Below are 23,988 nucleotides of genomic sequence, written 5' to 3'. Positions count from 1 at the left end.
TTGACTGGAAAGGCTTAAAATGGGCTGTGCCAAAGTTCCATGTCCTGGGAGGTGGCAACTAAAGCAAAGGCTTCTTTGTGTTCTGCATAACTGAGGTCAGACACTGTGATTGTGATGGTTGCCCAGCATTACAATCTATTGCTCTGTGAACCAAGGTTTAGTTCAAGAAGAAACAGAAATATTGGCCATGAGAACGAAACCTGTAGAAGAGCCATTCAAGTGATAGGATGAGAGGAAATGGCCTCAAGTTGCACCAGGGGAGGTTTGGATTGGATATTAGGAAAAATTTCTTAACGGAAAGGGTTGTCAAGCGTTGGAACAGGCTGCCCAGGGAAGTGGTTGAGTCACCACCCCTGGAGGTATTTAGAAGATGTGTAGATGTGGCACCGAGGCATGTGGTGGACTTGGCAGTGATAGGTTAACAGTTGGACTTAATGATCTCAAAGGTCTTTTCCAAACCAGATGATTCTATGAATCTACGAAAGAAAATGAGGAAAAATGACTGCTCTGAAAGTAGTTGTCTGACACGGCTGCTGAGGCTGCCGGTGGGGTCCAGAGGTGACAGAGCTCTTCTCCATTGACCCTGAATGCCACTGTCCACACCAACATGACGTGCAGAAGAAGCTGTAGCTAATCACTTTGCTGTATGGACACTGCTTCCCGTGCCAGGAAACCACAGTCCCACGGGCTTTTTTTAAATGTATGAGCTCTGTGAGCCTACTTCTTAAAATAGTCCCTGGCAGTGAGTCAGAACCCAGCTGCTGACTCCTGTCCCAGGGCCACCATCGAGTGTCATCGCTTGCATTTTGGCCGCGCGTTGAGGTGGTTGGTTGGTGACCTCCCTAGGGTTTCAGGTGACGAGAGGCACCCACCTTCGTGCCGCGGAAGGTGACTCAGTCTTGCTTCAGCCTTGGACGACCAGTTGTAATCCTAACACTAGGCCTGATCCCGCATTGTTAAAGGATTTATTGAAATGCAGCGAAATTTTCGCATTGCCTTCAGTTCACAAAGGTGCCTGTAACTGCGTATAACGTGGCTGAAAAAGGGCTCCCGTACAGATACAATCTATTTCACGGTGTTGTCCCAAGGTAACAAGCGTAAAATGACTAATAACTACCAGTAGCGATAGCAGAAAATTATTTTCTCCCTCAAATATGAACGTTTCTTGTGAAATGTAAACCTAATGCAAAATTAGTTTTTGAAGTAATCTGTATTTTCCCTAAGCTGGCAATATAGGTGGATGTTACTTTGCAACCAAAACAATAAATGAACAAAATAAAAATGTTGGTTGCAAAAAGAAATTAATGAGCTAATAAAAAAGCACAACAGCAAAGCTAGTTTACCTTTAGCCTTCGAGACAGGCTTTTAATTTGAGCTATATCGCTATTAGGGATATGCACACGTTATGACATTCATATTTGCACGGCAGCTTCTTTAATACAAACTTTTCAGTGTATTGAAGTCCAGTTTATTGGACTGATGTAACGGGAGAATGGTTTTCTTCAGTTTCTGGATGATGGAAATACGGAAAGGAGACAAAACCATTCTGGTTTTTTCTGCCACAATAGTGGCTCCCTAAGGCAAGGGAGCACCTGGGGGAAAATATGTCTAGAGCTATGGGGAAATTTGAGTTAATAGGGGTTCCTGCAGAAACTGAAAGGTTGGTTTTAATCCCTCTAGAATTGACGGTTCTGCAATGGAGAGCACCCGCTGCGGCACATATAGACCGTTGGTGGGCATCTCGTTTGCCAGCCATGTCCTCCCAGCGTGTGACACAGGACAGGATTTTGAACACACGATAAACAAAACCGTTCTCAAAGTGCTTAACTCCAACTGTGAATCTTTCATTTCGGGAGCGTAATTGGTTTGAGGAGGAATGTCAGAAAATAACATGCTTTGAACTTGGATTCCTCTAACCTTTCTCTGAATTCTCCAGGGCTTGAGTCATCTACACCAGCACAAAGTAATTCATCGAGACATCAAGGGACAGAATGTATTGCTGACAGAAAACGCAGAAGTTAAACTAGGTAAGAGTGGGTTAGAGCTCTTGGAAACTGCCAGTGGGCTGGCTGAAGAGAAGTAGCAAGACTGATTTGTACAGGACTTGGAGAATGGGGATGAAAATCCACTCTTGTGGTTTTTCTCATGCCAGCAGCCTCAGTAACATGACCTTGAGTGTTGACCAAGTGCAAACTGCCGGTGGTTGGTGGCCAAGTTGTGCATGCAAAGTTGTACTTGCAGTGATGTTTCTGTTCAGATAGGTACTTTGGGCAGCTCTGCCATCCAACACAGGTTAAGCAATCAAGACCATATTTTCGTGCCCCAGCTTGAAAATTACCTTTTGTGCATCGCCAGACATTATCAAAGGCGGTTCCCCCACAGCTTCGTAGCAGTGTCCAACAGGATCGTAACCCGTTCAGTTTAGCGTGACATAATCTCAACTCGTTTTCCAAGTTAACCTGTTGGAGAGAGCTTAATTTGCAAGAACAACTCTTGGAAAGAAGAGTAGGCATTCGCGTGGAGATCATACAGAAGACAGCAGATCAGCACAGATGATCTGCTGATACCCTCAGGTGTTCAGCACCAATGTTATAAGGCAGTCTTTGTGTGTTTTAATTCATGCTGGTGATGAACGATCCCTTATACTGGTAAAGTGAGGTGCAAGCCTTGGTTTCCCCTGTCTCTCCTCCCTCTTTAGAGCAGAATAAAACCCCAGCTTAACAGATGGCACCACCAGCCTGTTTGTCTTTATGCTGATGAAGATTCCCCTCCAAGGGGAAATTCTCCAGGGCGAACCTCTAACCACAGTGTTGCGCAAAGTGAATTTAGTGGACCATAGAGTGTTCTCTCATTGATTTGATTTCATCAGTTTTTGCTTCATTTTGCAGCTCTCTGCTTGACATTTCCCTATGGGCTTTTGTCCTTGGCCCCTTCGTTCCTTAAGTCTTTTGCATTTCTGCCATTTCCCACAAGAATTTAGGTGGAAAAATGAGGCTTCTACCAATATTTGGCAGGCTTTAATTCAAATGAGAGAGCATAGAACAAAGGCTTCTGTTTATTCATGTCACTAACCCTGTTTCTCATTAGTATGAGGAGCTGTGATTTCTTTTCATTGCCTCCTGGCAAGGAGGAAAAGGCACAGGGTTTTGTACAAAACCTGGACATCAGATGATCAGGTTTGTCCTTGGTTGACCTCTGTTGATCCCAGCAGAGATCAAACAGGAATGTCTCTGGCCCCGTCTTTCTTCCCTGACCCTGCAGAGGAGTTGGTCCAAATGAACTCAGTGTTTTACATTCAACAGCAGAGCCTTGCTCAGGTTTGTCTCCGACCTTACGATGCCCTGTCATCTCTCTGATCCGCAGTGGATTTTGGTGTCAGCGCTCAGCTGGACAGAACGGTGGGCAGGAGAAACACCTTCATCGGAACGCCTTACTGGATGGCCCCCGAGGTCATTGCCTGCGATGAAAATCCCGATGCCACTTACGACTTCAAGGTACCTAAACGAGCATCTTCCTGCTCTTTTATATCATGACAGATGCAGTCTTTGCAAAGTCTAGCGTGGAAGGAATTAAAGCAGCGCTCACTGCTTCTTGCAATGAGAGTTGTGACTATAAACATCTGAAGAAGGTGCTTGGAATGATCTCAAATTTTATGCCCCAGTACCATGAGCTTGAGCACTCAAGAATTTCATGTGTACTTGCAGCTTTGAAAGATACATCGACAAGCAACGTAGTCTCCTGCTTTCTTGGATTTTTGAGATGCCAGCTCAGGTCCAACGTGAATCTTTATTGTGCTGTTCACATACCCAAATTTACTGTGAAGAAGTCTTCTCCCATGCTGAGAGAGGTGTCAGACTGAGGCTTCCTACCTGCTAGCCTGCTCTTCAGTGCTGCATGTTTAAATACTACAGTCAAACATGCTATATTTGCTCTATTTATTCTGGGGAGAAGTCAGGTCAGGTTTAGAAAGGGCAAACTCACATCTCCTGGCCTGCAGGCTGGTATTCACAGGGAGATCTGAAGGCTGCCACACAATTAGATGTTTGGGGGGCTGACCTACTTTTCACATGTCTTTCCAGCCTGTTTGAAGTTTTATTTTTGGCTCGGTGGCAGCACAACATCGCCGCTGAGTTGAAATGCGACACGGAGCCCTGTGCCACGCCGCGGCTCTGCGGGAGGGTTGTGAGTCCCCCTTGCCTGTTCAAACAGCGGCGAGGTCTGGTGTTTAAAGCAGCGAGAGCTTTAATATATTTTATCCTGTTTCTGCCTTACTGAAACTTTCTGGACACACATCTATCAAAATACCTCTTGGAGAGTTTTGTCCCTTGGCTTTTTGAAGTGTCCAGAAGTTGGATTTCCAGCTCCAAACCTGCTGAGGTCCACTGAGTGTGTCCAGAGAGGAGAGAAAGACACTGACACATGAGCTTTAGGGGGAGAAACTCAGACGTAGATAAAGCTTGCTGTACCCCTCTCATACACGTACTGAGAGGTCGCTTTACAAGGTAATGTTTAAAGAAAATGTTTTTTAAAAAGCATTGAGATCTTGTAGCTGCTTTCTAGCAGGACACTAGAATGTAATAAAGCGACAGCCCACTGTCATGGGACCATTTGGGGTGCACTTACTGATCACTGAGAGAAATTCTTGAGGGATGAAGCATTTTGAAGTAACCAAGCAGTGCTTTGATGTTGCAGCTATTCGAGTGCATCAGTCAACTTGCGAGCTGATGGTTTTCCAGAGAGCAGCTCTCTGGTCTGAGTTCAGGCTCTGGGTTGCATAAATCGTCAACGATAAGGACACATAGAAACAGCTTAATCTGCAATTACTTAATGCTCTTTGATTAACCAATTACAGGAGGCGTTTCCTCAGCTCTGTTGATGGCCGTGCTTCGTAGCAGGGCTCCTGTGATAGCTTCTCACCGCTCCTCCGCTGACAGCCGCCTGGCACAATGCTCTAATTAATCGCAGCCTTTTTTTTAATTTATTTAAAAAAAAAAAAAAAGGGACTGACATCTTCATAGGCTACTTTCTACCCTCAGAAATCCCTGAGGTTTTTTTCCCCTTTCCAGAATAACTAGGGCACTTAATATGCTGTTGACTGATGCACAAGCGCCGGGACCAGAATCCCTCTATTGTCCCCGAGGATCAGACGCTCGTAGCGAGCCGGGCGCTCGCATCTCTGCAGTTGGCGTTGACTGTTTTCCCTTGGCTGGGGGTATGAACCAGAAGGCTGATTGCTGCCAACACACTCACTGCAGGGTGTTCTCGGAGCTTGTGCTGATGTGGGAGCCACTGGACATTAGTCCGTACCCCGGATCACATCCCTGCACCTGATGCTTTTGCTTTGAAGTGAGGTGGGGAGGGGAATGTGAATGACAATTTTTAAATTTTTTTTTTTAAAAAAAAAAAGATGCAAATCGGATGCTCTCAGGTTTAGCCAACCGGCTTAAAATAGTGAATACAAAAGACGAGATTTATAGGGTGAAAAAAGGAATCCTTTCAGGCTTAATCTGTAGGATGAAAAGCCTCTGATCTCACTGTTTTCTTGGCCAGAAAGAGATGCCTGTGTAATCTATGGAAGGAGGCAGTAAATACCTTCTCACAAAAATAAACCACTTTAAAAAAGAACAAACAGAAACCCTGCATTGTTAAGGTTATTTATTATTTTTCCCCAGCTGTTTTTCCTTTTTTCTTTCCAGATATCTTGTCAATAAGCTTAAAATCAAAACTGAGGGAGGAGGGGAAGGAAGCTTTCTTCCCTTCCCAAGTGAAGACAATGCAAATATATTAGCACGGCATCTTATGCTGGGTGAACTGAAAAGCTTTTCAGACTCAAAAATAAAATCCACACACAGAAAAAAACCTGCTGAATTCCAGATCATTATAAAACGTATGCTTCCCACTGAGTTTTCCTCTTTCTCTGGGAGACTTAGAGAGGTGATAATCCCTTTCTGTGTTGCTCCAGCTTTAAGATCACTTGGCATCTTGTGTATAATACTGGGCACCTCGATGTGGAAAGACACACTAGGAATTTGGAAGGAGTTCAGCAGCAACCCAAAGGGAAGGGGTCATGTGTGCTGAATCATGTGGAAAGACTGCGATAATTAAGTATGCAGCAGAAATCCCAGCTGACCAGAAACAAAGAATGGATGAGACTGTCCTGTGAAAAGGCTGGCAATCAGGTTTGAGAGAGAATTTTTAAGCAGGTACAAAGATGCGTAGCAAGGACGGTGTTTGGTAGGGAAGAACTTGAGTTAAACATGAGGAAAAGCATCTTGAAATTCAAAATCCAAGTTTTCTTTGCTGGATGGTGGATGTGAGAAGGTGCTTGTGGTCCCTAGAGGTGCTCTCTAGCTCTGGCTGAGCTTTTTGGACTCTGTGCTGGGAAAACCAACCTTTCTGGGATTTACTCACTGAATTGCAGGTTTAGAGGCTTGAGGCATTTTGGAAAGGGCAGCTCTTCAAATGGAGAGGAAAAAGCTGAAGTGGGACTGCAGGGACACAGCAGAGAGCTGGGTGAAGGTGAGATCAAGAACTGAGAATTGGAGATGCAGGAGGAAGGGCGGAAGGCACAGCCTGTCCCTTCCACCCTAAGATGTTACCAATTTACAACATTTACTGGTTTTGGTGGGCTAACCGGAGTTTAGCTGGTCTCCAGCAAACATCACTGGGGCTGCATAGCATCAGGGTTGTTCTGGTTCCCTGAGCATCTGCAGCTTCTGCCCTTGCTGCCCTCCCATCTTGGGCAGGTCTCTCCACCTCCCTGGAGATGCTGCACTTGAGATGAAGGCACCAAAATTAGTCTCGATGTTCCCGATGCGGCGGCTGCTGGGTTGTGAATCATTAGCAGCCCGATACGCGGTGTCCAGAGCAACAAATTAGCTGCCTTCTGCCCCCCAGAAAAGAGAAGATGCTCATTTTCTCTCACTGGACACGTACTGTCTCTGTGTCTGTTGCTGCTGGTGGAGCCGAGCTGTCCTTTGGGGCTCGTTACCAGATCGAGAGGTGCAGCCACAGCTCCTGAGTGATGCTGGCGTGGGGTGGGGAGGAGGTGCTGGAGGGGAGCTCTCCAGGGCTTTCTGGCAGGGAGCTGAGGATACTGACGTCCCCGTTTTCAAGGGAGAAAGCAGAATGAAAAGTGATACAAGTATTAAATGAAAGAATTTTTCAAATAGGTGCATTCCCTGTTCTCTGTGGTCATTCAGGAGACTCCACCAGCCATATGGGCTGAGCAGGGTTTGGGAACAAGGTGAATAGAAGTGTCCATTTCACCTTCCACTGGCGAAACACTGCTTTTCAGGCTTCCATTTAATGAGAAGCCCATGTTACAAGAGCCTCCTGAGGTATCTCAAGATAGTTCATGTTTTTAATTGATTCCAGTCAGCCTGTTTTCCGTATCTAATCCATGGATGCAATCACCCACCTTTAAGCAGGGAGCTGGCAGACAGGTTTGCTGCTTACCCCAGCTGGGAACCTGGGGGGTAGTTTGTCACCAGCTCATGCATTACCTGCAGGCTCGTTCGTTAGTGCACAGGGCTCGTTACGAGGTGTCCCCACTAGGGGACCTTCAGATCATCAACATCTCGCCAGGCAGTGTCCTTGCCATAGCTTCCGGGAGCAGTGTCCCAGCGAGGTGGCCATGTCCCACATCGAAAACGCCTTGAAGGTTTTGAAATGAATCTTGGGGTTTGGGGAGCCTCTTCTAAAATGCCAGCACATGGCAGGAAGATAGGACAAGGTCCCAAGGTGTGGGTCCAGGGACTTGCAGAGCAAACAGAGACCCAGCTCACAGGGCTGAGCCCCCCAGGCTGAGGAGAGCCACGCTTACCCCTTGCCTGGTCCCCACCGCAGTGACAATGCTCCCCTGCATCACGTTATGTCCTTCTGCTTGCTTTCACAGAGCGACTTGTGGTCTTTGGGGATAACAGCCATCGAGATGGCGGAAGGCGCTCCCCGTAAGTAGACGCGTTGCTCTGCTTTAATTAACCCGAGGTTGTCGTGGGCTGGGGTTTGCTGAGCACCAGCCAGCCCTCGGTTCACCATGAGAAGGTTTTCCCAAGCAACTGGGGCTCGCTGAGGTGGAGCTCAGAGGGTCCGTGAGGCACCATGGCCCAGGGGATGGGATGGACGGAGAGCAAAGACACACGGCCCTGCGTGACCCTTGATGTGTCACCAGAGCACTCAGGTTCCTCAGATAAAATATGATGAAGACATGGTCAGAGGGCTGGAAGCAGGTCCTCTACGGTGACACAGGTGGTGGCACATCTGCGCAGGTGACACTGCCGTGGTTTTCCAACGTTGTCCTGGAACCATCCTCACGTGCTGCTAAATGCAAGTAAATCGAGCAGAGCTAGAGGCCTGTGGTGTGGCTGAACCGTGCTGCGGGGCCGTGGCTGAACCGTGCTGCGGGGCCATGGCTGTCAGCGCCTGGCGGGGTGCCGAGGACACGGAGCTGCAGGAGCACAAGCATCCCCAGCCAGCCCCTGCCCCTGAGCCCGGCTGGGGACATCAGCTGTGCCCTGAGCTCCAGGCCAGGGGTCTGTTTCTGCAGATCCTCCTGTGGGTCTTGGAGCTTCAGATGAAACTTGGATCTCCCCAGCGTGGCATGTCTTTGGGAAACCTGGGGGTTCTACGAGCCGCTGCACCTTGTTTAATGCCTCTTCTTGCCAATTGCAGCTCTCTGTGACATGCATCCCATGAGAGCCCTCTTCCTCATCCCCCGCAACCCAGCCCCGCGGTTGAAATCGAAGAAGTGGTGAGTCTCTTCCTCAACCTTCAACAACTGTAAAAACATTTCTGGAGCCCAAGCACGCTGGTTGCTTGGTGTGTACGATTTTACAGCTTCAGGGGTCAGCGATGGTCTCTGGCATCACTTTGGTGAGTGGAGGTTTGGGTCTTGATCTGCTGTGGAGAGGAGATTTGGTCTGAAGGAGTCACTCACCATGGGATGGAGGCTTTCCTAGGTAGGCAGGGAGGGGACTGCTCTCCAACGCTGCGATTTCTTAATGCGGAGCCAGCTTTTCCAGGGCAGTTCATGCAGCCTGAAGCCAGCTGACACTTTGCTTGACTACTGTTTCTTTCCAGTCAGGTTCTGTTTTCAAGTGGAAACATGGATCTAGGCCAAAAAAATTGGATAGTTTATCATGAAGGCCCAGGAATGTGGAGATTTGTACTCAGTTTGGGCTTAATTTTAAAATTTTGCAGGAAAAAATATATCACGGGTTTGGAAAAAATAAAAATAATTTAAAAAAAAAAGAAGAAAAAAGTAGAGCATGCCAGTAAAAACCCATAGGAAAAATATTCCTGAAGCCCAGCAGATGTTATTTTGTTACTGTATGTTCTGTACTGATGGAGCAGGAGTCCTTAAAACCACTCATCTTTGGTTCGTGCTGTTTGCCTGCCCCAGATTCAGCAGTGGTTTGGTCAGGAAGGATCTGCCAGATGTTAGAAAGACAGCACTGTCCCTTGCTACCAGATAGGCTGAGCTCATGGATGGAGGCTTTGCTTTATTCCTAGAAATTATGCTTATTATCTTGTTGAAGACACTCTGGAAAAAGGAGACGAGCAATTGGTAGGTATTAAAAACGCTTGGTGCCACAGCAGCGGGTATTTTGATGCTGGGAGAGGAGCAAGAGGGGTTTGGAATCTTCTGCATCAGATGCCTGGTGTTGGGGTTTTAGGACCAGCCCCTAAAAACTCATGTGGACTTTGGCAGGAGGCACCTTAATTTTGTCAGCCGATCATCACCTGCTGCAGTACCAAACCAGGAGGAGAGGGACCTGCGGTGGATGTCAAAGATGCTCGCTCTCCTTGCACAGCCTTTTGAGGGATACCATTAGTCAGCTAAGAAAATAGTTTATACACTTGTTTTCTGCTAGATCACCAGTCTCCTACTTCATTATCCTCGCTGCTACAGCACAAAATGGATTGTAAGACTTCAGAGTTTATTTTTCATACAAAAAAGCTGTTTATTCAGCAAAATCTTCCTCAGCCTCCAGGCAGAGGGAAGCTGATGAAAGCAGGTTTTAAGCAGAACATTTCCCCATCTCCTTAAGGTAAAACCGGAGCTGGGGTGGAAGTTGTCTTTTAGTCCCTGCTCTGAGATACCAGCATGTCCTTTATGCAAGCCGGGGGTCTTTTCTCAGCTGGAGGGGTTGGGCTTGGCTAGGATGGGTCCTTGAGTTCTGCAAGCCCAGCCCAAGAAGACTGGAGATGTTTGGCCAGACTTTCACAGTGGCTGATGGGTTTTCACGAGTACAGATCACGAGAGAGAAGCAAAATGAAGAAAGTTTCGATGTGAACCTTGAGTTTGTCCTTTCTTTTGTGCTTGGTAACAAAAGTACACCGTGTGGGCAGACCGTCTTTGTCCTAACACACCAGAAATTGGGAAAGGGCTGCAGCACCTCCGAGGGTAATTCGGGGGAAAACTGAGAGGAAACGCAGGCGTTGGAGCTGCCCTGAATCGGAAATCCCAGAGAGGAAAATACTGTTTTGCTTACTAAAACTTTGAACTCACTTTTAAAATAGGGCTGTGCTCCTATGAAATTAAAGACCCTTCGGTATCATTTTTTTTCTCATTTAAAGCCAGCCAGCAATGAAGCTTTATTTTCTTCTTCCCATGTACAATGAACTTGAACCACTCGAATGTGGTTCTCGTAAACACTCCCTAGCCCTGCCTTGTGAGAGACGACAAAATCTCTTTGTTAGTGAGGGGTTATTTGTGCTGTGATGCCATGTGCTGTCCAAGCAGCTGCAAAGGCTTTGCAGACGTGGAGTTAGGCTTTACAAACCCCAGGACCTGGAGGAAGCATATGTTAGAAGTTGGAAGGGACCTTGAAAGATCATCTAGTACAGGCCCCCTTACCAGAGCAGGATCAGGCGTGTGACGGTGTCCTCCTGTGTCAGAGCCAGGGAGAAAGCCCTTGTCTTCTGCTCCAGCTCCAGTGAGGGATGAACTGTGCCACTGGGCAGGCTTGGTTTTTTTGGAGAGGAAGATTTTGGGAAAACCAGAGGCCTAAGCTGCTCCCTGTCCATAGATGCTCAGCCAGCTCAAGGATGCAAAGATGTCTTAGGACATTGCAGAGCACCGAGACCCCCATCCCCAAGAGATGGGCAAACCCATCACTTACTGGAGGGTAACTTCTTAGCTACTTCAGCTCGACCGTATTTGCAGGTGCTCCAGGACTGGAGTCTCTCCAGCTTCACGCCAACAGGGAAAAATCATATTTTAGAAGCGGATTTTTTCATGGATTGTCCCTTCTGGATGCACTGGGTTTCTTGAGGCAAGGTGGGGAGTGAAGATTTGCTTGTTAATAAAGCTGGAGGGAGGATTTAATTGGATCCAGTAGTGTGTTCTGGTTTTGCATCTCAATTTGTATGGATTAACACTTAAAAGATAAATCACTTTTAGTCTGACAGCTTAAAAGTAAAATCCCTGAAAGCTTATTGTTTTACTTCTAATGCAATTCTCTAATATCTGTTGGCTTCTGACATTAATTTACAGTGATTTTCCTGTTTGCTTGTCGTGGTTTAACCCCAGCCAGCAACTAAGCACCACGCAGCAGCTCACTCCTGCCTCCCCCCCCGCCCCCAGTGGGCTGAGAAGGAGAACTAAAACGAGTAAAACTCGTGGGATGAGATAAGAACAGTTTAATAATTGTAATAAAAATAAAATATCATAGTAGTAGTAATAATAATAATACTGGTAATGAAAAGGGAGATAAAATACAGAGGGTGACGTAAAACACAAGAAGAGTGATGCAGAATGCAGTTGCTCAGTACCCGCTGGTCGATGCCCAGTAATCTGTCCCTCCTGACCAGCTCTCCCCAGTTTATATACTGGGCATGACATCAAGTGGTGTGGAATATCCCTTTGGCCAGTTTGGGTCAGCTGTCCTTGCTGTGTCCCCAGCTTCTTGTGGCCCTCCAGCCTTCTCCCTTGCAGGGCGTGAGAAGCTGAAAAATCCTTGACTTAGTGTAAACACCTACTTAGCAACAACTAAAAACATCAGTGTGTTATCAACATTATTCTCATACTAAATCCAAAACGAGTACCAGCTATGAGGAAGAAAATTAACTCTATCCCAGCCAAAACTGGGACGTCACTAAAGCAACACAGAGTACAGGGACCTGTCAGCATCTTTCTTTCTTGTAAATCCCCATTCTCTTGAGTTTATAATGCAGTGAAATCTGAAAAAAAATAAAAAAACCCATCCTTCCTAGCTTGTCCCACTCAATTGCAGAAAGATACATCTTTAGAAACACCACGCAGGGCCACACAATACAAGAAACACCCTGTTAAAGAATTGCATTTATATCTGTATGTGTTGCCTCTCGCTTCTGCCTGCAGTTTCACAGGTCAGAGGGAAGGGAGGAGGAGCAGTCCATTGCATTTTCTTGGTTGCCACTCACGGCATCAGTCTCTGGTGATTCCCCAGTTATACTGATGGTCCCTGACTTCAGAAGCATCAACAGAGAGGTCATGGGAATCCTCTTGGAAGGCTGCATCTCAGCAAGAGCTGTGTAGCAGCCAAAACGATCTTTTCAAATACCCAGGGTTTCTCACTTTCTAATATATCAATATATTGGCTGATTTTTCTGTACCTTCCTTTTCTGTCCTTGGCCAGGTCTAAAAAGTTTCAGTCCTTCATTGAGAGCTGCTTAGTGAAGAACCACAGCCAGAGACCAACCACAGAGCAGCTGATGAAGCACCCCTTCATCCGAGACCAGCCCAACGAGAGGCAGGTCCGCATCCAGCTCAAGGACCACATCGACAGGACTAAAAAGAAGCGAGGCGAGAAAGGTCAGTGGAGAAGCGAGAAGGGTTGGTGGAGAAGCAGGACTCTGGGCAATCCTTGACCTCTGCCATCTGCTTGGAGATCTCTGGACCAAGGCACATCCATGCGGGTGAAGGGTATGGGCAGGGGAAGGAAGGCAAAGAGGACTGGGTTGCTCATGTTCTCCATTTTCTTTATTCAAATGGCTATGGCGGTTTGCAAACTGGTTGAGTTAAAATAGGTGTGGTCCTTCTGTGCGACCATGCTTCTTCTGGTTTTGAGGTCAGATTATCTTGAGTTGATTCCTCTCAGTCACTGAAATGAAAATAAATACCCGTAACAAACCAGTTGGTGTTCACACAAAGCCTATAGGTGACTGTCATCAAAGCTAATCAGTCATTTTATATCTTTTCTTTTTGTTTTTACTGATGAAAAATGCTGTCTTTTTTTGTCCAGGTGGTAATTTCCACATGGAACATTTAAGCTTCGATTCATTGAAATGTGTGTGTAAAATTTACGTCTGCACATATACTTACTGGTGTGTGGGAGGGAGAAGCTGCTAAGCTGAATTTTCCCCAGCTCACGTATTTCGTGCCAAGTCTGTTGATCTGCGTGACATTCATGCTGCATCAGCGATGAGCAGAGCTGTGCAAGCGAACATCTAGATAAGACCCTTGCCCCAGAGCAATTCTGTTGACTAGGAATAACCTATTAAACTGGATGTTTTCAGTGAACTCTCCAGGCCCTATCAAAGTCCTCTGAGAGGAAGATCAGATAGCCACAGAAATTTGTTAACGTATTCAGCTGCTTGTAAACCAGATTTTAATTCGGAAGCTCATCTGTAGAATCCAGAAAATTAATGCATTACTCTTTCTTTTCTTACTGGTAGCAGCATTATCTTTTCATGAGTACCTTCCAGCCCCTTGTAATAGATTCTGCTACAACCAAAACAATAAAACGTGATCCCGGTGAAGTATTAAATATGTTTAGGCTGGCAAATGAAAGTTGGACCCTAGAGATGGAGACTAATTGGATAAATGCAAGCCTTCTTTTTACTATCATTCCCTTCATCCGATAAAGATAATATCCCAAGAGAAATCGCAGCACGTAGGACGACATTGCAGTTGGGCTTTTATTTAGACGTCTTCATTGCCTGGAAAATATATGGTTTTGCATAGGAGGAGAGAGAGGAGTTGGTGCCTTCAGAGACGTAGTTGAATCCCACCTTCCAGTGTCTGCTGCCTCAACAGCTCGTGGGAGCCTCATGAAGAAAGGAGATCACTGTCAGACAGGGATCAAAGCTTATTTTATGGACATCCCCCATCAAGCGTCTGTGGTTGTGGGGACCCGGCCAGCATGGGTGTGTGAGGTGCCAGCACCCGGGGAGACTGCCCCTGCTTCCCTGGCCTTGCAGCCCCCCCGTCAGAACTGAAAAGGCAGGAAAATAAGCGCTGCTTGGTTTTTGCCATGCGAGAAAAATAGAGTTGTCTGTTCTGCCTCCAGAGCTCTGGGGTTTTCAAGCACTGGAAAAACAAATGAGTCCAGCAAAGGGCACTGATGAGCAATTCTGTTTCTAGATGAGACAGAGTACGAGTACAGTGGAAGTGAGGAGGAGGAGGAGGAAAATGACTCTGGAGAGCCCAGGTGAGAATCAGCATTTCATTTCTGCCCTTATGTCTCTTCAACTCAGTATAAAATCACCTTGGATTACAGGCTCATATGAACTAGAAATGGAGAAAGGACAGTTTGAGCACTCAGTCTTGTTCCCTGGCAGAAAAGAGTATATTCCCTGTGCAGGGTGGTGCGTGGGTATGAACCGATGCTGTAGCTCATCATAGCCAAAAACCAGGGAAGGAGACCTGGGTACCCACTGTCTGTGGGATCTGCAGCGCAGTGTGGTGCTGCCATGGGAAAAATGTGAGAGGAAATTAAAGAAGACTCTTTAAAATGCAGTTCCTTATATCCAAGTGTAAGTCCACATTTTCCTGTAACTTTTCCCCGTGAAACCTCCTCAGTACCGGCTGCTGCAAGCACTGTAGGGCTGGAACTTTCTTTGGTGACATTTTTTAGAGCCGTTGTAATTAGTATCAGGTTATTCCATTATTTCACTGAGATAATGCAATATTTTAATAGCTGGCAATGATTCACGCTAAATGTGCTTTGTGAACAGCTAAATATAGTGTGTGCCACTGCAGCGCCAAGAGGCTTTGGTGAGAAACTTAGTGTGAAGGAAACCTTTAGCAAATGAATGGAGCCATGAATGGAGTGCTGTGTCTGGTGCCCTGCCCCAACACTCATGGGTACCCCCCACCCCTTCTCCCTCTGCTGCCTGAGCTCTTTTGGGTGTTCAGATGCTGTTGGGATGAAGGAGAGAGGGACCCACATAGACAAAAATACACAGAATTCCCCTGTCAAGAGGTTTAAGGATACAGGGAAAGGGAGGTCTTCCCTGATGCTTCTCTCCCCTGCAGCTCCATCCTAAACCTGCCCGGAGAGTCGACGCTGAGACGGGATTTCCTGAGGCTGCAGCTGGCGAACAAGGAGCGGTCGGAGGCTCTGCGCCGGCAGCAGCTGGAGCAGCAGCAGCGGGAGAACGAGGAGCACAAGCGGCAGTTGTTGGCCGAGCGGCAGAAGCGGATCGAGGAGCAGAAGGAGCAGAGGCGGAGGCTGGAGGAGGTAACTGGCCAGAGCCGAGCAACGGGCTGGCGAAGGCTGCTTTCGGGTAGGACAGTGGGATTTCTGGTAGGAAGTCCCAAGTGGCTGTTCTCAAGCCTAGTTGAAGAAGATCACATCCTGACCAAACTCCCCTGCTCATCCTTTTTGCATACCTGCCTCCAGCCACTCTCCTCACCACAGTTAGTCTTCCCAGCTCTGGTGAGGGTTAGGAGAGGTGGTTTGCTCTAAATAAACACCTGAAATAACAAATTTTAAGGGATCCCTGGAACTACTGAGCAGATTTGGTCCATTATTGAGGCGATAGCTGTATTCCATCAAGGTGGGCAAAATTCTTACTGGTCCAGGTTTCTGTCAAGTTCATTATTGTATTTTTGCTGCTGTAGACTGTTACTGTTCAGAAGAAGCTGAAAAGCTCCACTTGCCCTTTCTGCAGATCCGTGTGCCACTTGTGACCCTTTTGATCCCCAATTTCAACTTCAGTCCTTCCAGTCCCTACCAATGACAATTTCTCTTGCAGGGGAGGGGCAGATGCCTGCCTGACTTGTGCAATGATCCATATGTGCCCCGAAGCATAAGATTTCATTACCCTTGTCTTAACATACCAGCTACAAATGCAATCGGTCATAAAATTATCCACCCCATTTAAAATCCAGCTGCAGGATTTGACCAGGTGACTTTGGGTGTCCCTGAGCTGCTCAGCCTGGCCGCCTGCTCTGTAGGAAGCGCTCGCTTTTGGTTTAGCTCCTGGTTCTTGGATTGCAGAAGTCCATCAAAAAATAAAAGGGGGCTTTTCCCCTGCCCTTGGGTTTTTGATGGTGCACAAAGACACCAGTTGCTGAACTCATCCAAAGCGTCTGATTGTGGGTTCGTCTGTTAAGGGTAATTAAATCAGCTTTCCAAAGAGGTCACCAGTGTGTCTGAGAAAAGGACTTGCAGAAATGGGCTTTTAGAGCAGCCACTCCCTTAATTTGCATGAGCCAGAGCTCTGTACAGTTAACCTGACTTTCCCTGTGCTGGGTGATGGCCCCAGGCCAGAGGCACAGACAGGAAGGAATTTCAGGCAGCTGATGATGGTGATGGTGATGGTGGTTGTAGGTCAGGCTCTGCTTGCGTCCTGCACCCTTCCCAAAGCTGGCGAGCTGCTCTGAGAAAGGAAGACGTTTGCACATAGATGCACCCCAAAATCCCCTGCCCCAGTGGATGTTTATCAGAGGGCTGTTGTAAGGAAACCTGGCTCTGCCTTTGTCCCAGCCCGCTCGCTGCAAGTGGTACAGGAGTAGAACAGCAGCGGAATAAAAGCAGACACCAGATTAGCTGCAATCCTGTAATGAATACAATGCCTACTGCTCTATTAATATGTTCTGTTCGCATAGAAGAAAATTGTTCCCTCTCTTTGCTGCTTCCCAGGCAAGGTTTGAATGGAGGACTAATCCCCTTGCTAAGCTGGCGAGCTCTGCCCTCAGCTACAGAGGCTCTGCCTTGTGAGTCCGGGCTCTGCGCAGCCCCCCGGGCTCTGCCAGTTCCCCCGTCCTTTCCCCCATGTCATTAAAAGCTAATGCCACCATAGCCAGGATTTCAAATCAGTGCCTCTGTCGCTGGTGGCTCTGACAGCCCCCTTGGGTTCTTCACCCATTGCCTTTGTCCCAGCTGCCTTAGAGGTTTGAGACCTCAGTCAAAAGGGCGATATCTGCTGGAGCAAAACTGGTGAAGAGGCATTTTCATGCTCCTGCCGTGTCAGAGAAGTGAGGGAGGACAGTGGGACTATAACCAAGGGGCACCCTTTGCCAGCCTCGGCGAGGGGCTGCCAGTGGGATGACCTCCCAGAATTAGGGCGAAAGCTGGGGGCTGCGATAAGCCCCAGCATCTTCTTCAGTGCCCATCTTCTTGGGTCTGTCTAGCCAGGTTTAGCTTCACCTGCGTCCCCAGCCATGGAGCAGAATGAGCTTTCCTCTCTATTAGATGCTGTTTGTGTGGCGAGCAAGGAACATAGCCGAGTTGCTTTGGTGAGGATTAAAGCAGGAATCCTTCAAGAGGTACAGAACCTTCTGTTGCAAACGCGATGGGTTGTGGCAGTGGTTAGGAGGGATGTTCCCAAGCACGGCCGGCTGCAGCTTTGCTGGCTGCAACATGTCACGTATCTGCTGCGGGCTGCTGTAAGGAAACCGGAAAATTAGTAGAGGCAGAGATTAGCAAACAGAAAGTTTTGTTGCTGCTGCAGGGGCTGGGGTAGAAGAGCGCTTTGAGCATCCTTTCTTTGAGCTTCCCGCTGATGGAGGAGTCCCAGTGTCTGCCCTGGGGAGGGATGCTGCTTCTGCCTGCGGATGCAGGAGGGGGTTTGGACCCCCAGGCTGTCCTATTTCTGTCACTATTTCTATTGCAGTCAGCCAGCGGTGGATGTAGTTTGGTCTTTGTTCTTCCCAGGTATTTTGGGGCAGGAAGCATCTGCTGGCCTGACAGAGGTGCCGAACAGCGGCTGTCACAGCTGTGCTGAGGCTGACCTCGCTGCCCCCAGGCACCCAGCACTCTCCCTCTATGTCACTGCAGTTCTGCTCCAGCTCTCGTACCCATCACAGCAGCACCTGAACCCTTCAGCAGCAGCCAGGCTGTTGCTTTTTGGCCCCTCTGCTTCTTCTTACGCCGCTTTTGCACTGACTGCAGTTGTTGACTCTTGGCTCTGGATTTATTTTGGTTAATGGGAACAGGGTTTTTCTGTGCTGCTTTATGGTCTGACTAAGATGGGGTGTGCCTCCAGTAGGCAGCTCTGTACTGGCAGATCTCTGGGTTGAGAGACCAGTGGAAGACTCAGATTACTGCATTTTCAGAATAAAGTTGACCTTTAAAACCCAGTAGAGCAAATAAACACTTGGGGCTGGTGGCTTTTGGGACTCCTAAGTCAGCCTGTTTAGTACTGCCAGGCATATTACTGTGTTTATAGAAAGAGCTCCGACTCATCTTAAGACGCCGTGAAGGTAGCCAGGCTGAGTGAGTACCGAGCTCAAAAATCCCTGAAGTTAGTTTGTACTGGAGGTGCACAGCAAAAAGAGCTGGAGAAAGGCCTGTTAGTGAGATGACTTGTCCTTTCCTCTGTCGGTGCAGACCATCAGTAGATTATTATTATTTTTTTGTGGTTTTCCAATCTTGTCTTTAAATACTGCTGGGGACAGAGGCCCTACCATTTTTGCTTCCTCACCCCGTAGAGCTCAAAATGAAGGAATCCTGTTTTCTGTCACCTTGATCGTGCTAAGCAGGGATTTCTGAACCTCTCACAAAATACCTGTCATTTTAGGGCCTTTTGGGGGGAAAACCACTGTCTTGTAATGTTGCTCCAACAATAACATGAAATGCTTATATTAAAAAGGGAGGAAGTCTTCTGGTGGTCTCTTGAAGCACTTTGTGCTGTCCCTGAGACCTGCTGCCATCCTTGGCGTGCCTCCTTGCATCTGTCAGACACTTGGGTCTCCTTTTTCGACAGCTGACAAATTTCCTTCTTTAAGGCTAAAACTTCTTCCAGGCGGCCAAAGAGATTTAGATTTACAGCTGTTTTTAATTGTAGAAATCCCCAAGCTACACTCGAAACCGGGACCTTCATGGGAGTAGAGTTGCAGCTTTGTTTTCCCTCATGCAGAACGTTGATCTTGTGAATTCAAGATGTACACCAGAACTAACCGCAAGAAGACTCCCAAATTTAGAGAATTAAGTATCGGTAGATCAGATAGCACTAAGGAAAATATTTGTGTAATGGAGAAGGGTGAGTAGACTTGAATATATTTCAGTTTTTCCCTGTATAGACATAGTTTCTTAACAAGCCCTCCATTTTTTGCTGGCTCAGAATGAGCATTGCTGCACCAGTTTAACCACCAAACCTGCAGCTGGGCTGTATGAATAACACATCTCCTGGTCAGGAGCATTAGGGATCCTGCAAGACACATCTCTGTGCAGACCCCTTGGTGGCAGTGGGCAGATGTAGTCAGAGAAGGCTTTACATAACCTCATTTTTCTGCCATGTTGTGGATTTTTTTCCCCTCTCCTAGGTATAAAATGAAGGTCAGATCTTTACAAGGGAACGTACAAGGCAAATCTCAGCATCTTGCTGTTTGCCTCTGAGGTTTCATTCAGTACAGTTATAGAGCTGGATGTTCAGAGGATAAAAAATTGCTGCAGCTCCTTTATTTGTTAAGCAGTAGAAGACTGTCTACTGAAGCTTTTATTAAAGCAATGCAAAAACGTTCCAGCAATTAATTATAGATAAATTTAGGTTAGCTAAAATGGTGGTGGTTATTTTCTTCTGTATATGCAGGTGTCATTTAGCTTGTAGGAACGTTTTCATTAAGATGACAGCCTCCTCGTTGGTGATACGGTACCTGGGGACACTGCAGTGGTCCCAGCAGCAGTCCTGTACACGTTTCCAAGGAGAGCTGCAGTCCAGCATCTCCTGTAGTACAGGTGTGTGCTAAGCATTACCGCTCTCTGCTTTTTCTTTGGTTAGAAGGCATGGAGAACTCAGCCTTTCCCTGCATGGAGCATCCCTTCATGATGATCCCAGCTAAAAGCTCCTGTGATGGTTGAGAGCGTATCAGATCCCCCTTTGCTGTGGTGGGAAGTTCTGACCCAGTTTCTCTACCAGTGGGAAGCACCTCTCCATGCTCCAGCACTTGGTGTGTCAGGGAAGATGATTTTCCCTGGTGGCTCAGATAAATGAGCCTGTCACAACAGCGCAGCCACCTAGAATATTTGTTTTCTTTTGTCACTTGGAATTCCCCTTCCACTTCTTTCCTGGCTCATGCTCATGTTTGGGAGCAGAAGCCAAAGTTTCCAGAAGCCTCCTCTTGCAAGTGTCGATGCCTCTCAGAGCTCGCCGGGGTCACGGGGCAGCTCCAGCTCACGAATTGCTCGTGGTCCCGAATGTGTCTGATCTAGCAAAGTGAGTTTGCTCCTTTGAAGTCCTTGTTTCATGCCAGGCCTCCAAGGGCCTTCCCACCAGAGGTTTTGCCTTTGTATGTCTTCCCTCATCAATATTTAAAACCTGTCATTTCTAGTGCAGCGCAAAGAAGATCCCGTTCTGGCTTACAAGCGGCTACATATAGCTTTACCTGCAGAGTTATATAAATGCAGTCCTAATTAATTGGAGCTCTTGCCTCGCATGAATAATAGATCTGGATAGTGTAAATACACGCAGTAGTTTTGGGCTTGGAGAAACATGGGAAGTGTGCATTTGCAGTGGGAGAGGGAGGGCAGAAAACAGAAAAAAAAGAGGCAAATAGAGATCTTTGAATCTCTCCTCTTTTTTTCCCCTTTTTTTTCATTTCTCTGTGCGCTTTCCACGTGTAGTTTTCAACTGCATCTCACTGAGCTCAATCCCTGCTTCAAACAGGGTGCCCATCATCCCGGTGCTGCTCAGCACCGGCGTGAGCAGAGGTAGAGGAGAGATGGGGACATGGCTGGAGGTGTTGCCCGCTGCAGTGCCAGGTCCTCTCCAGATGTTTGCCAGCTGCCGAAGCAGGGCTGGATGGCTGAGCCGGCAGCGGCGCTAAGACAATAGCACAGGGTTTAGCTGAAGATGTTCGTTAATGCGACCCTGACAAGTGACTTGCTTATAATGTGACCTGACAAAAATGCTGTTGTGCTGGGGGAAAGTGCCATACTCCTGGCCTCAATAAATAAATATATATATATTGCATTGCTCTCCCCAAACAGCCTGACCGCGGCAGGGCACGGAGTTCCTTTAAACATCCAGAAACGCGCAGGGTTTAGCTGAAGATGTTCGTTAATGCGACCCTGACAAGTGACTTGCTTATAATGTGACCTGACAAAAATGCTGTTGTGCTGGGGGAAAGTGCCATACTCCTGGCCTCAATAAATAAATATATATATATTGCATTGCTCTCCCCAAACAGCCTGACCGCGGCAGGGCACGGAGTTCCTTTAAACATCCAGAAACGCGTGAGGTATTTACTCCTGGCCTCAATAAATAAATATATATATGTTGCATTGCTCTCCCCAAACAGCCTGGCTGCGGCAGGGCACGGAGTTCCTTTAGACATCCAGAAACGCATGAGGTATTTGGAATAAAACTGTGCCTGCAGGGCTCGGTTCCCCAGCTTCTGGAGTTAAACAGGCTTTTCAGTGAGGAGGAGGCTGCTGGTTAGATGAGGAGGCTGCTGGTTAGATGCTGCCTTGCAGAAGAGAGGCCACAAGTGGAGCTCGCTTTCTGAGGCCTTGCGGCACGTGGTACCCTGGAAGGATGGTGGTGTACTGCTCCCTCCCTGGGAAGAACACTTTTGTCGTCTTTCTTGGAGGGTTTTGGCTTTGTTTGCCTGTGGGACTGGAAATAAAGACCAGTCGGGTGATTTTTATTTAAGAAACATCTGTGGCATTCAGGACCTTGCCTCCTGCCAGCAAAGCCCAGCCTACACAGGCATTATGTGCTTTATGCAGCAGTGTGCTATTTTAACTCAAAAAAAAACATTAAAACCCACCCCAAAACCAGTGTGGTACGCACTGTGATTGGAAGCTCAAGGGTAACACGTATTCAGCACGTTAGTCCAAAGATCCGTGCTCCTGAGCGCGTGGGGGCAGTGACTGTCACCGACAGCGCTCATCTGAGGAGGTCAGAAGAAATCCCGTGTGTTACTGTCTCTGCTGCAGGGTTACCACATCCCGGTGGTGCATCCCCTGCAATTTCTAGTGTAGAGTTCAGAAAAAGCTACAAACGGCTCGTGAGGACAGGCGTATGCGCGGAGTAACACATGCATCCGCGGCGTACGTGGGCAGCGCGAGCGACTGCGCCTGGCGTGGGACACGCCAGAGTCTGGAGCTGGCAGGTTATTTCAGGTTGGATGCGATTTTTTTTTTTTTTTCTTTCCCTGAGGCGAGTGGAACAGCACTGATAAATATGGCTATAGGTGGCACTAAAGCTACGCTGCAGCTTGAACGTTAAGAAATCATCAGAGTCCCTGTGAAGGGTGGCTGTGGATGTTTCCTGTGGGCGAGGAGACAGCAGCGAGAAAGGCAATGGCTTTTCCTGTATTGAGATGTGAGGGTGTCTTTAAATGCTGGTTAAAATATCTATATAGCTGTCTGTAGATACAGCTGTCTTTGTAGTATCTATCTGTAAAGATATCTATAGATACCTGTCTCTAGAGAGATATATAACAGAATATAGAGTACAATATAGGATAGGTATAGAGTAGAACTATAATATCGATAGTGGATATGGATCTATTGGAGTATATTTATCTGTTGAATAAATATCTATTAAATATATCTATATTAGAGATGGATCTGTTGTATTAGATAGTTATCTATTACAGAGATAGATCTTTGTATGGGTACAAGTTTCTCCTGGGCAAATTCCACGTAGATGAGAGAGGAAAATTTTCAGGACAATCAGCCACTGGAATAATCTCCCCAGGGAAGTGGCTGGATCCCCAACATTGGACACTTTTGAGATTTGGCTGAACAAGGTACTGGGTACATCTTGTCTAGGCTGTGCTTTTGCCAGAAAAGGTTGGACCAGATGATTCTTGAGGTCCCTTCCAACCTGGGATTCTGTGGTCTATGTAACACCTCTAATATCTATATAATATCTCTATGGATAGATATCTATAATAGAAGTAGATATCTGTAATAGGGCTAGATATTAATAATAGGGTTAGATATCTGTACAGGTGTCTGTAGACAGGTATGGATTTCAAACCCGTCTGTACGTACAGCGCAGTTTTACTGCAGAGCAGCAGTTCGGAGCGAATGCATCTTTGTCTCCAGATAGCTCAGCCAGCTCCCTGGGCAGAGCTGCCACAGTCAGCTGCCAGCTCCAGCCCTCCGCGTGATTTAGCGAATGTCGTGGCGTTGCCAGCCCCTCCGCTGCCTGCCTCGCCGCTGCAATCTGCTCAGCTTGGGGGGGAAAAAAAAATAAAGGAAAGAAAAGAACAAAGAGGAAGAAGGACCAGGTTTATGCTTCAGTGGGTTGCCTCCCCGTCAGCGTCGCACGCGTGCGGCTGCGCCCAGCGCAGGATGGAGTTAGGGCAGGCTGCGGAGCTCCAGTAGCCAGCACTGGCATTTGAGTGCCCTCTGCTGATGGGCTGGCTACGGGGCTGGCTGGGGGATGGAGTGGCCACTGGCCACGCTGCTTCCATGGCAGAACATTGCAGCAGCGAGCCCAGGAGGGGAGGGCAGGGTGGCTTGGGTGGGTGGAGGAGTGACCTCGGGTTAAAAGCAGGGGTGTGTGGGGGCTGCGGGTGTCACCTGGGTGCTCAGGGCACCTCGGATGGCTCACAGCAAGGTCGTCATCACCCCAGACATGCTCTGTCAGCAAAGATGCTACAGAGCGGAGCAAGCAGAAATGTGACCCAGGAGAGACGGATGGCAAGGGAATCCCCCCCACACCCTTCTCATTTTGTGTTTCAAAAAGGGAAAACGCTTGGATTTGGGCTCTTCTGTGTCAGCTTCGGGTCTCAGGAAACTTGAAGAGGGATGCGCTCCCCTCTCAACAGGCAGAACCTCCCCCAGCACCATTCCTCATCCTCAGGGGGGGGGTTGG

General features: G+C 47.6%; 1 protein-coding gene across 1 annotated transcript in view; it reads left to right on the top strand.

Moving 5' to 3' along the window:
- The window catches only part of LOC104275328 (TRAF2 and NCK-interacting protein kinase-like), a gene marked incomplete at both ends in the record, with an annotated part of 101,752 nt that overhangs the window by 65,797 nt on the left and 11,967 nt on the right, over positions 1-23,988 (top strand). Inside the window, 7 exon segments of the mRNA XM_009871255.1 lie at positions 1,937-2,027; positions 3,364-3,494; positions 7,898-7,952; positions 8,674-8,752; positions 12,624-12,799; positions 14,351-14,417; positions 15,245-15,449. Coding sequence (XP_009869557.1) covers positions 1,937-2,027; positions 3,364-3,494; positions 7,898-7,952; positions 8,674-8,752; positions 12,624-12,799; positions 14,351-14,417; positions 15,245-15,449 — 804 coding nt within the window.

Source organism: Apaloderma vittatum, unplaced genomic scaffold, assembly GCF_000703405.1.
Source record: "Apaloderma vittatum isolate BGI_N311 unplaced genomic scaffold, ASM70340v1 scaffold5046, whole genome shotgun sequence".
NCBI lineage: Eukaryota > Metazoa > Chordata > Aves > Trogoniformes > Trogonidae > Apaloderma > Apaloderma vittatum.
Note: the sequence above shows the minus strand (reverse complement) of the source record. Positions and strands in the feature narration are given on the sequence as shown.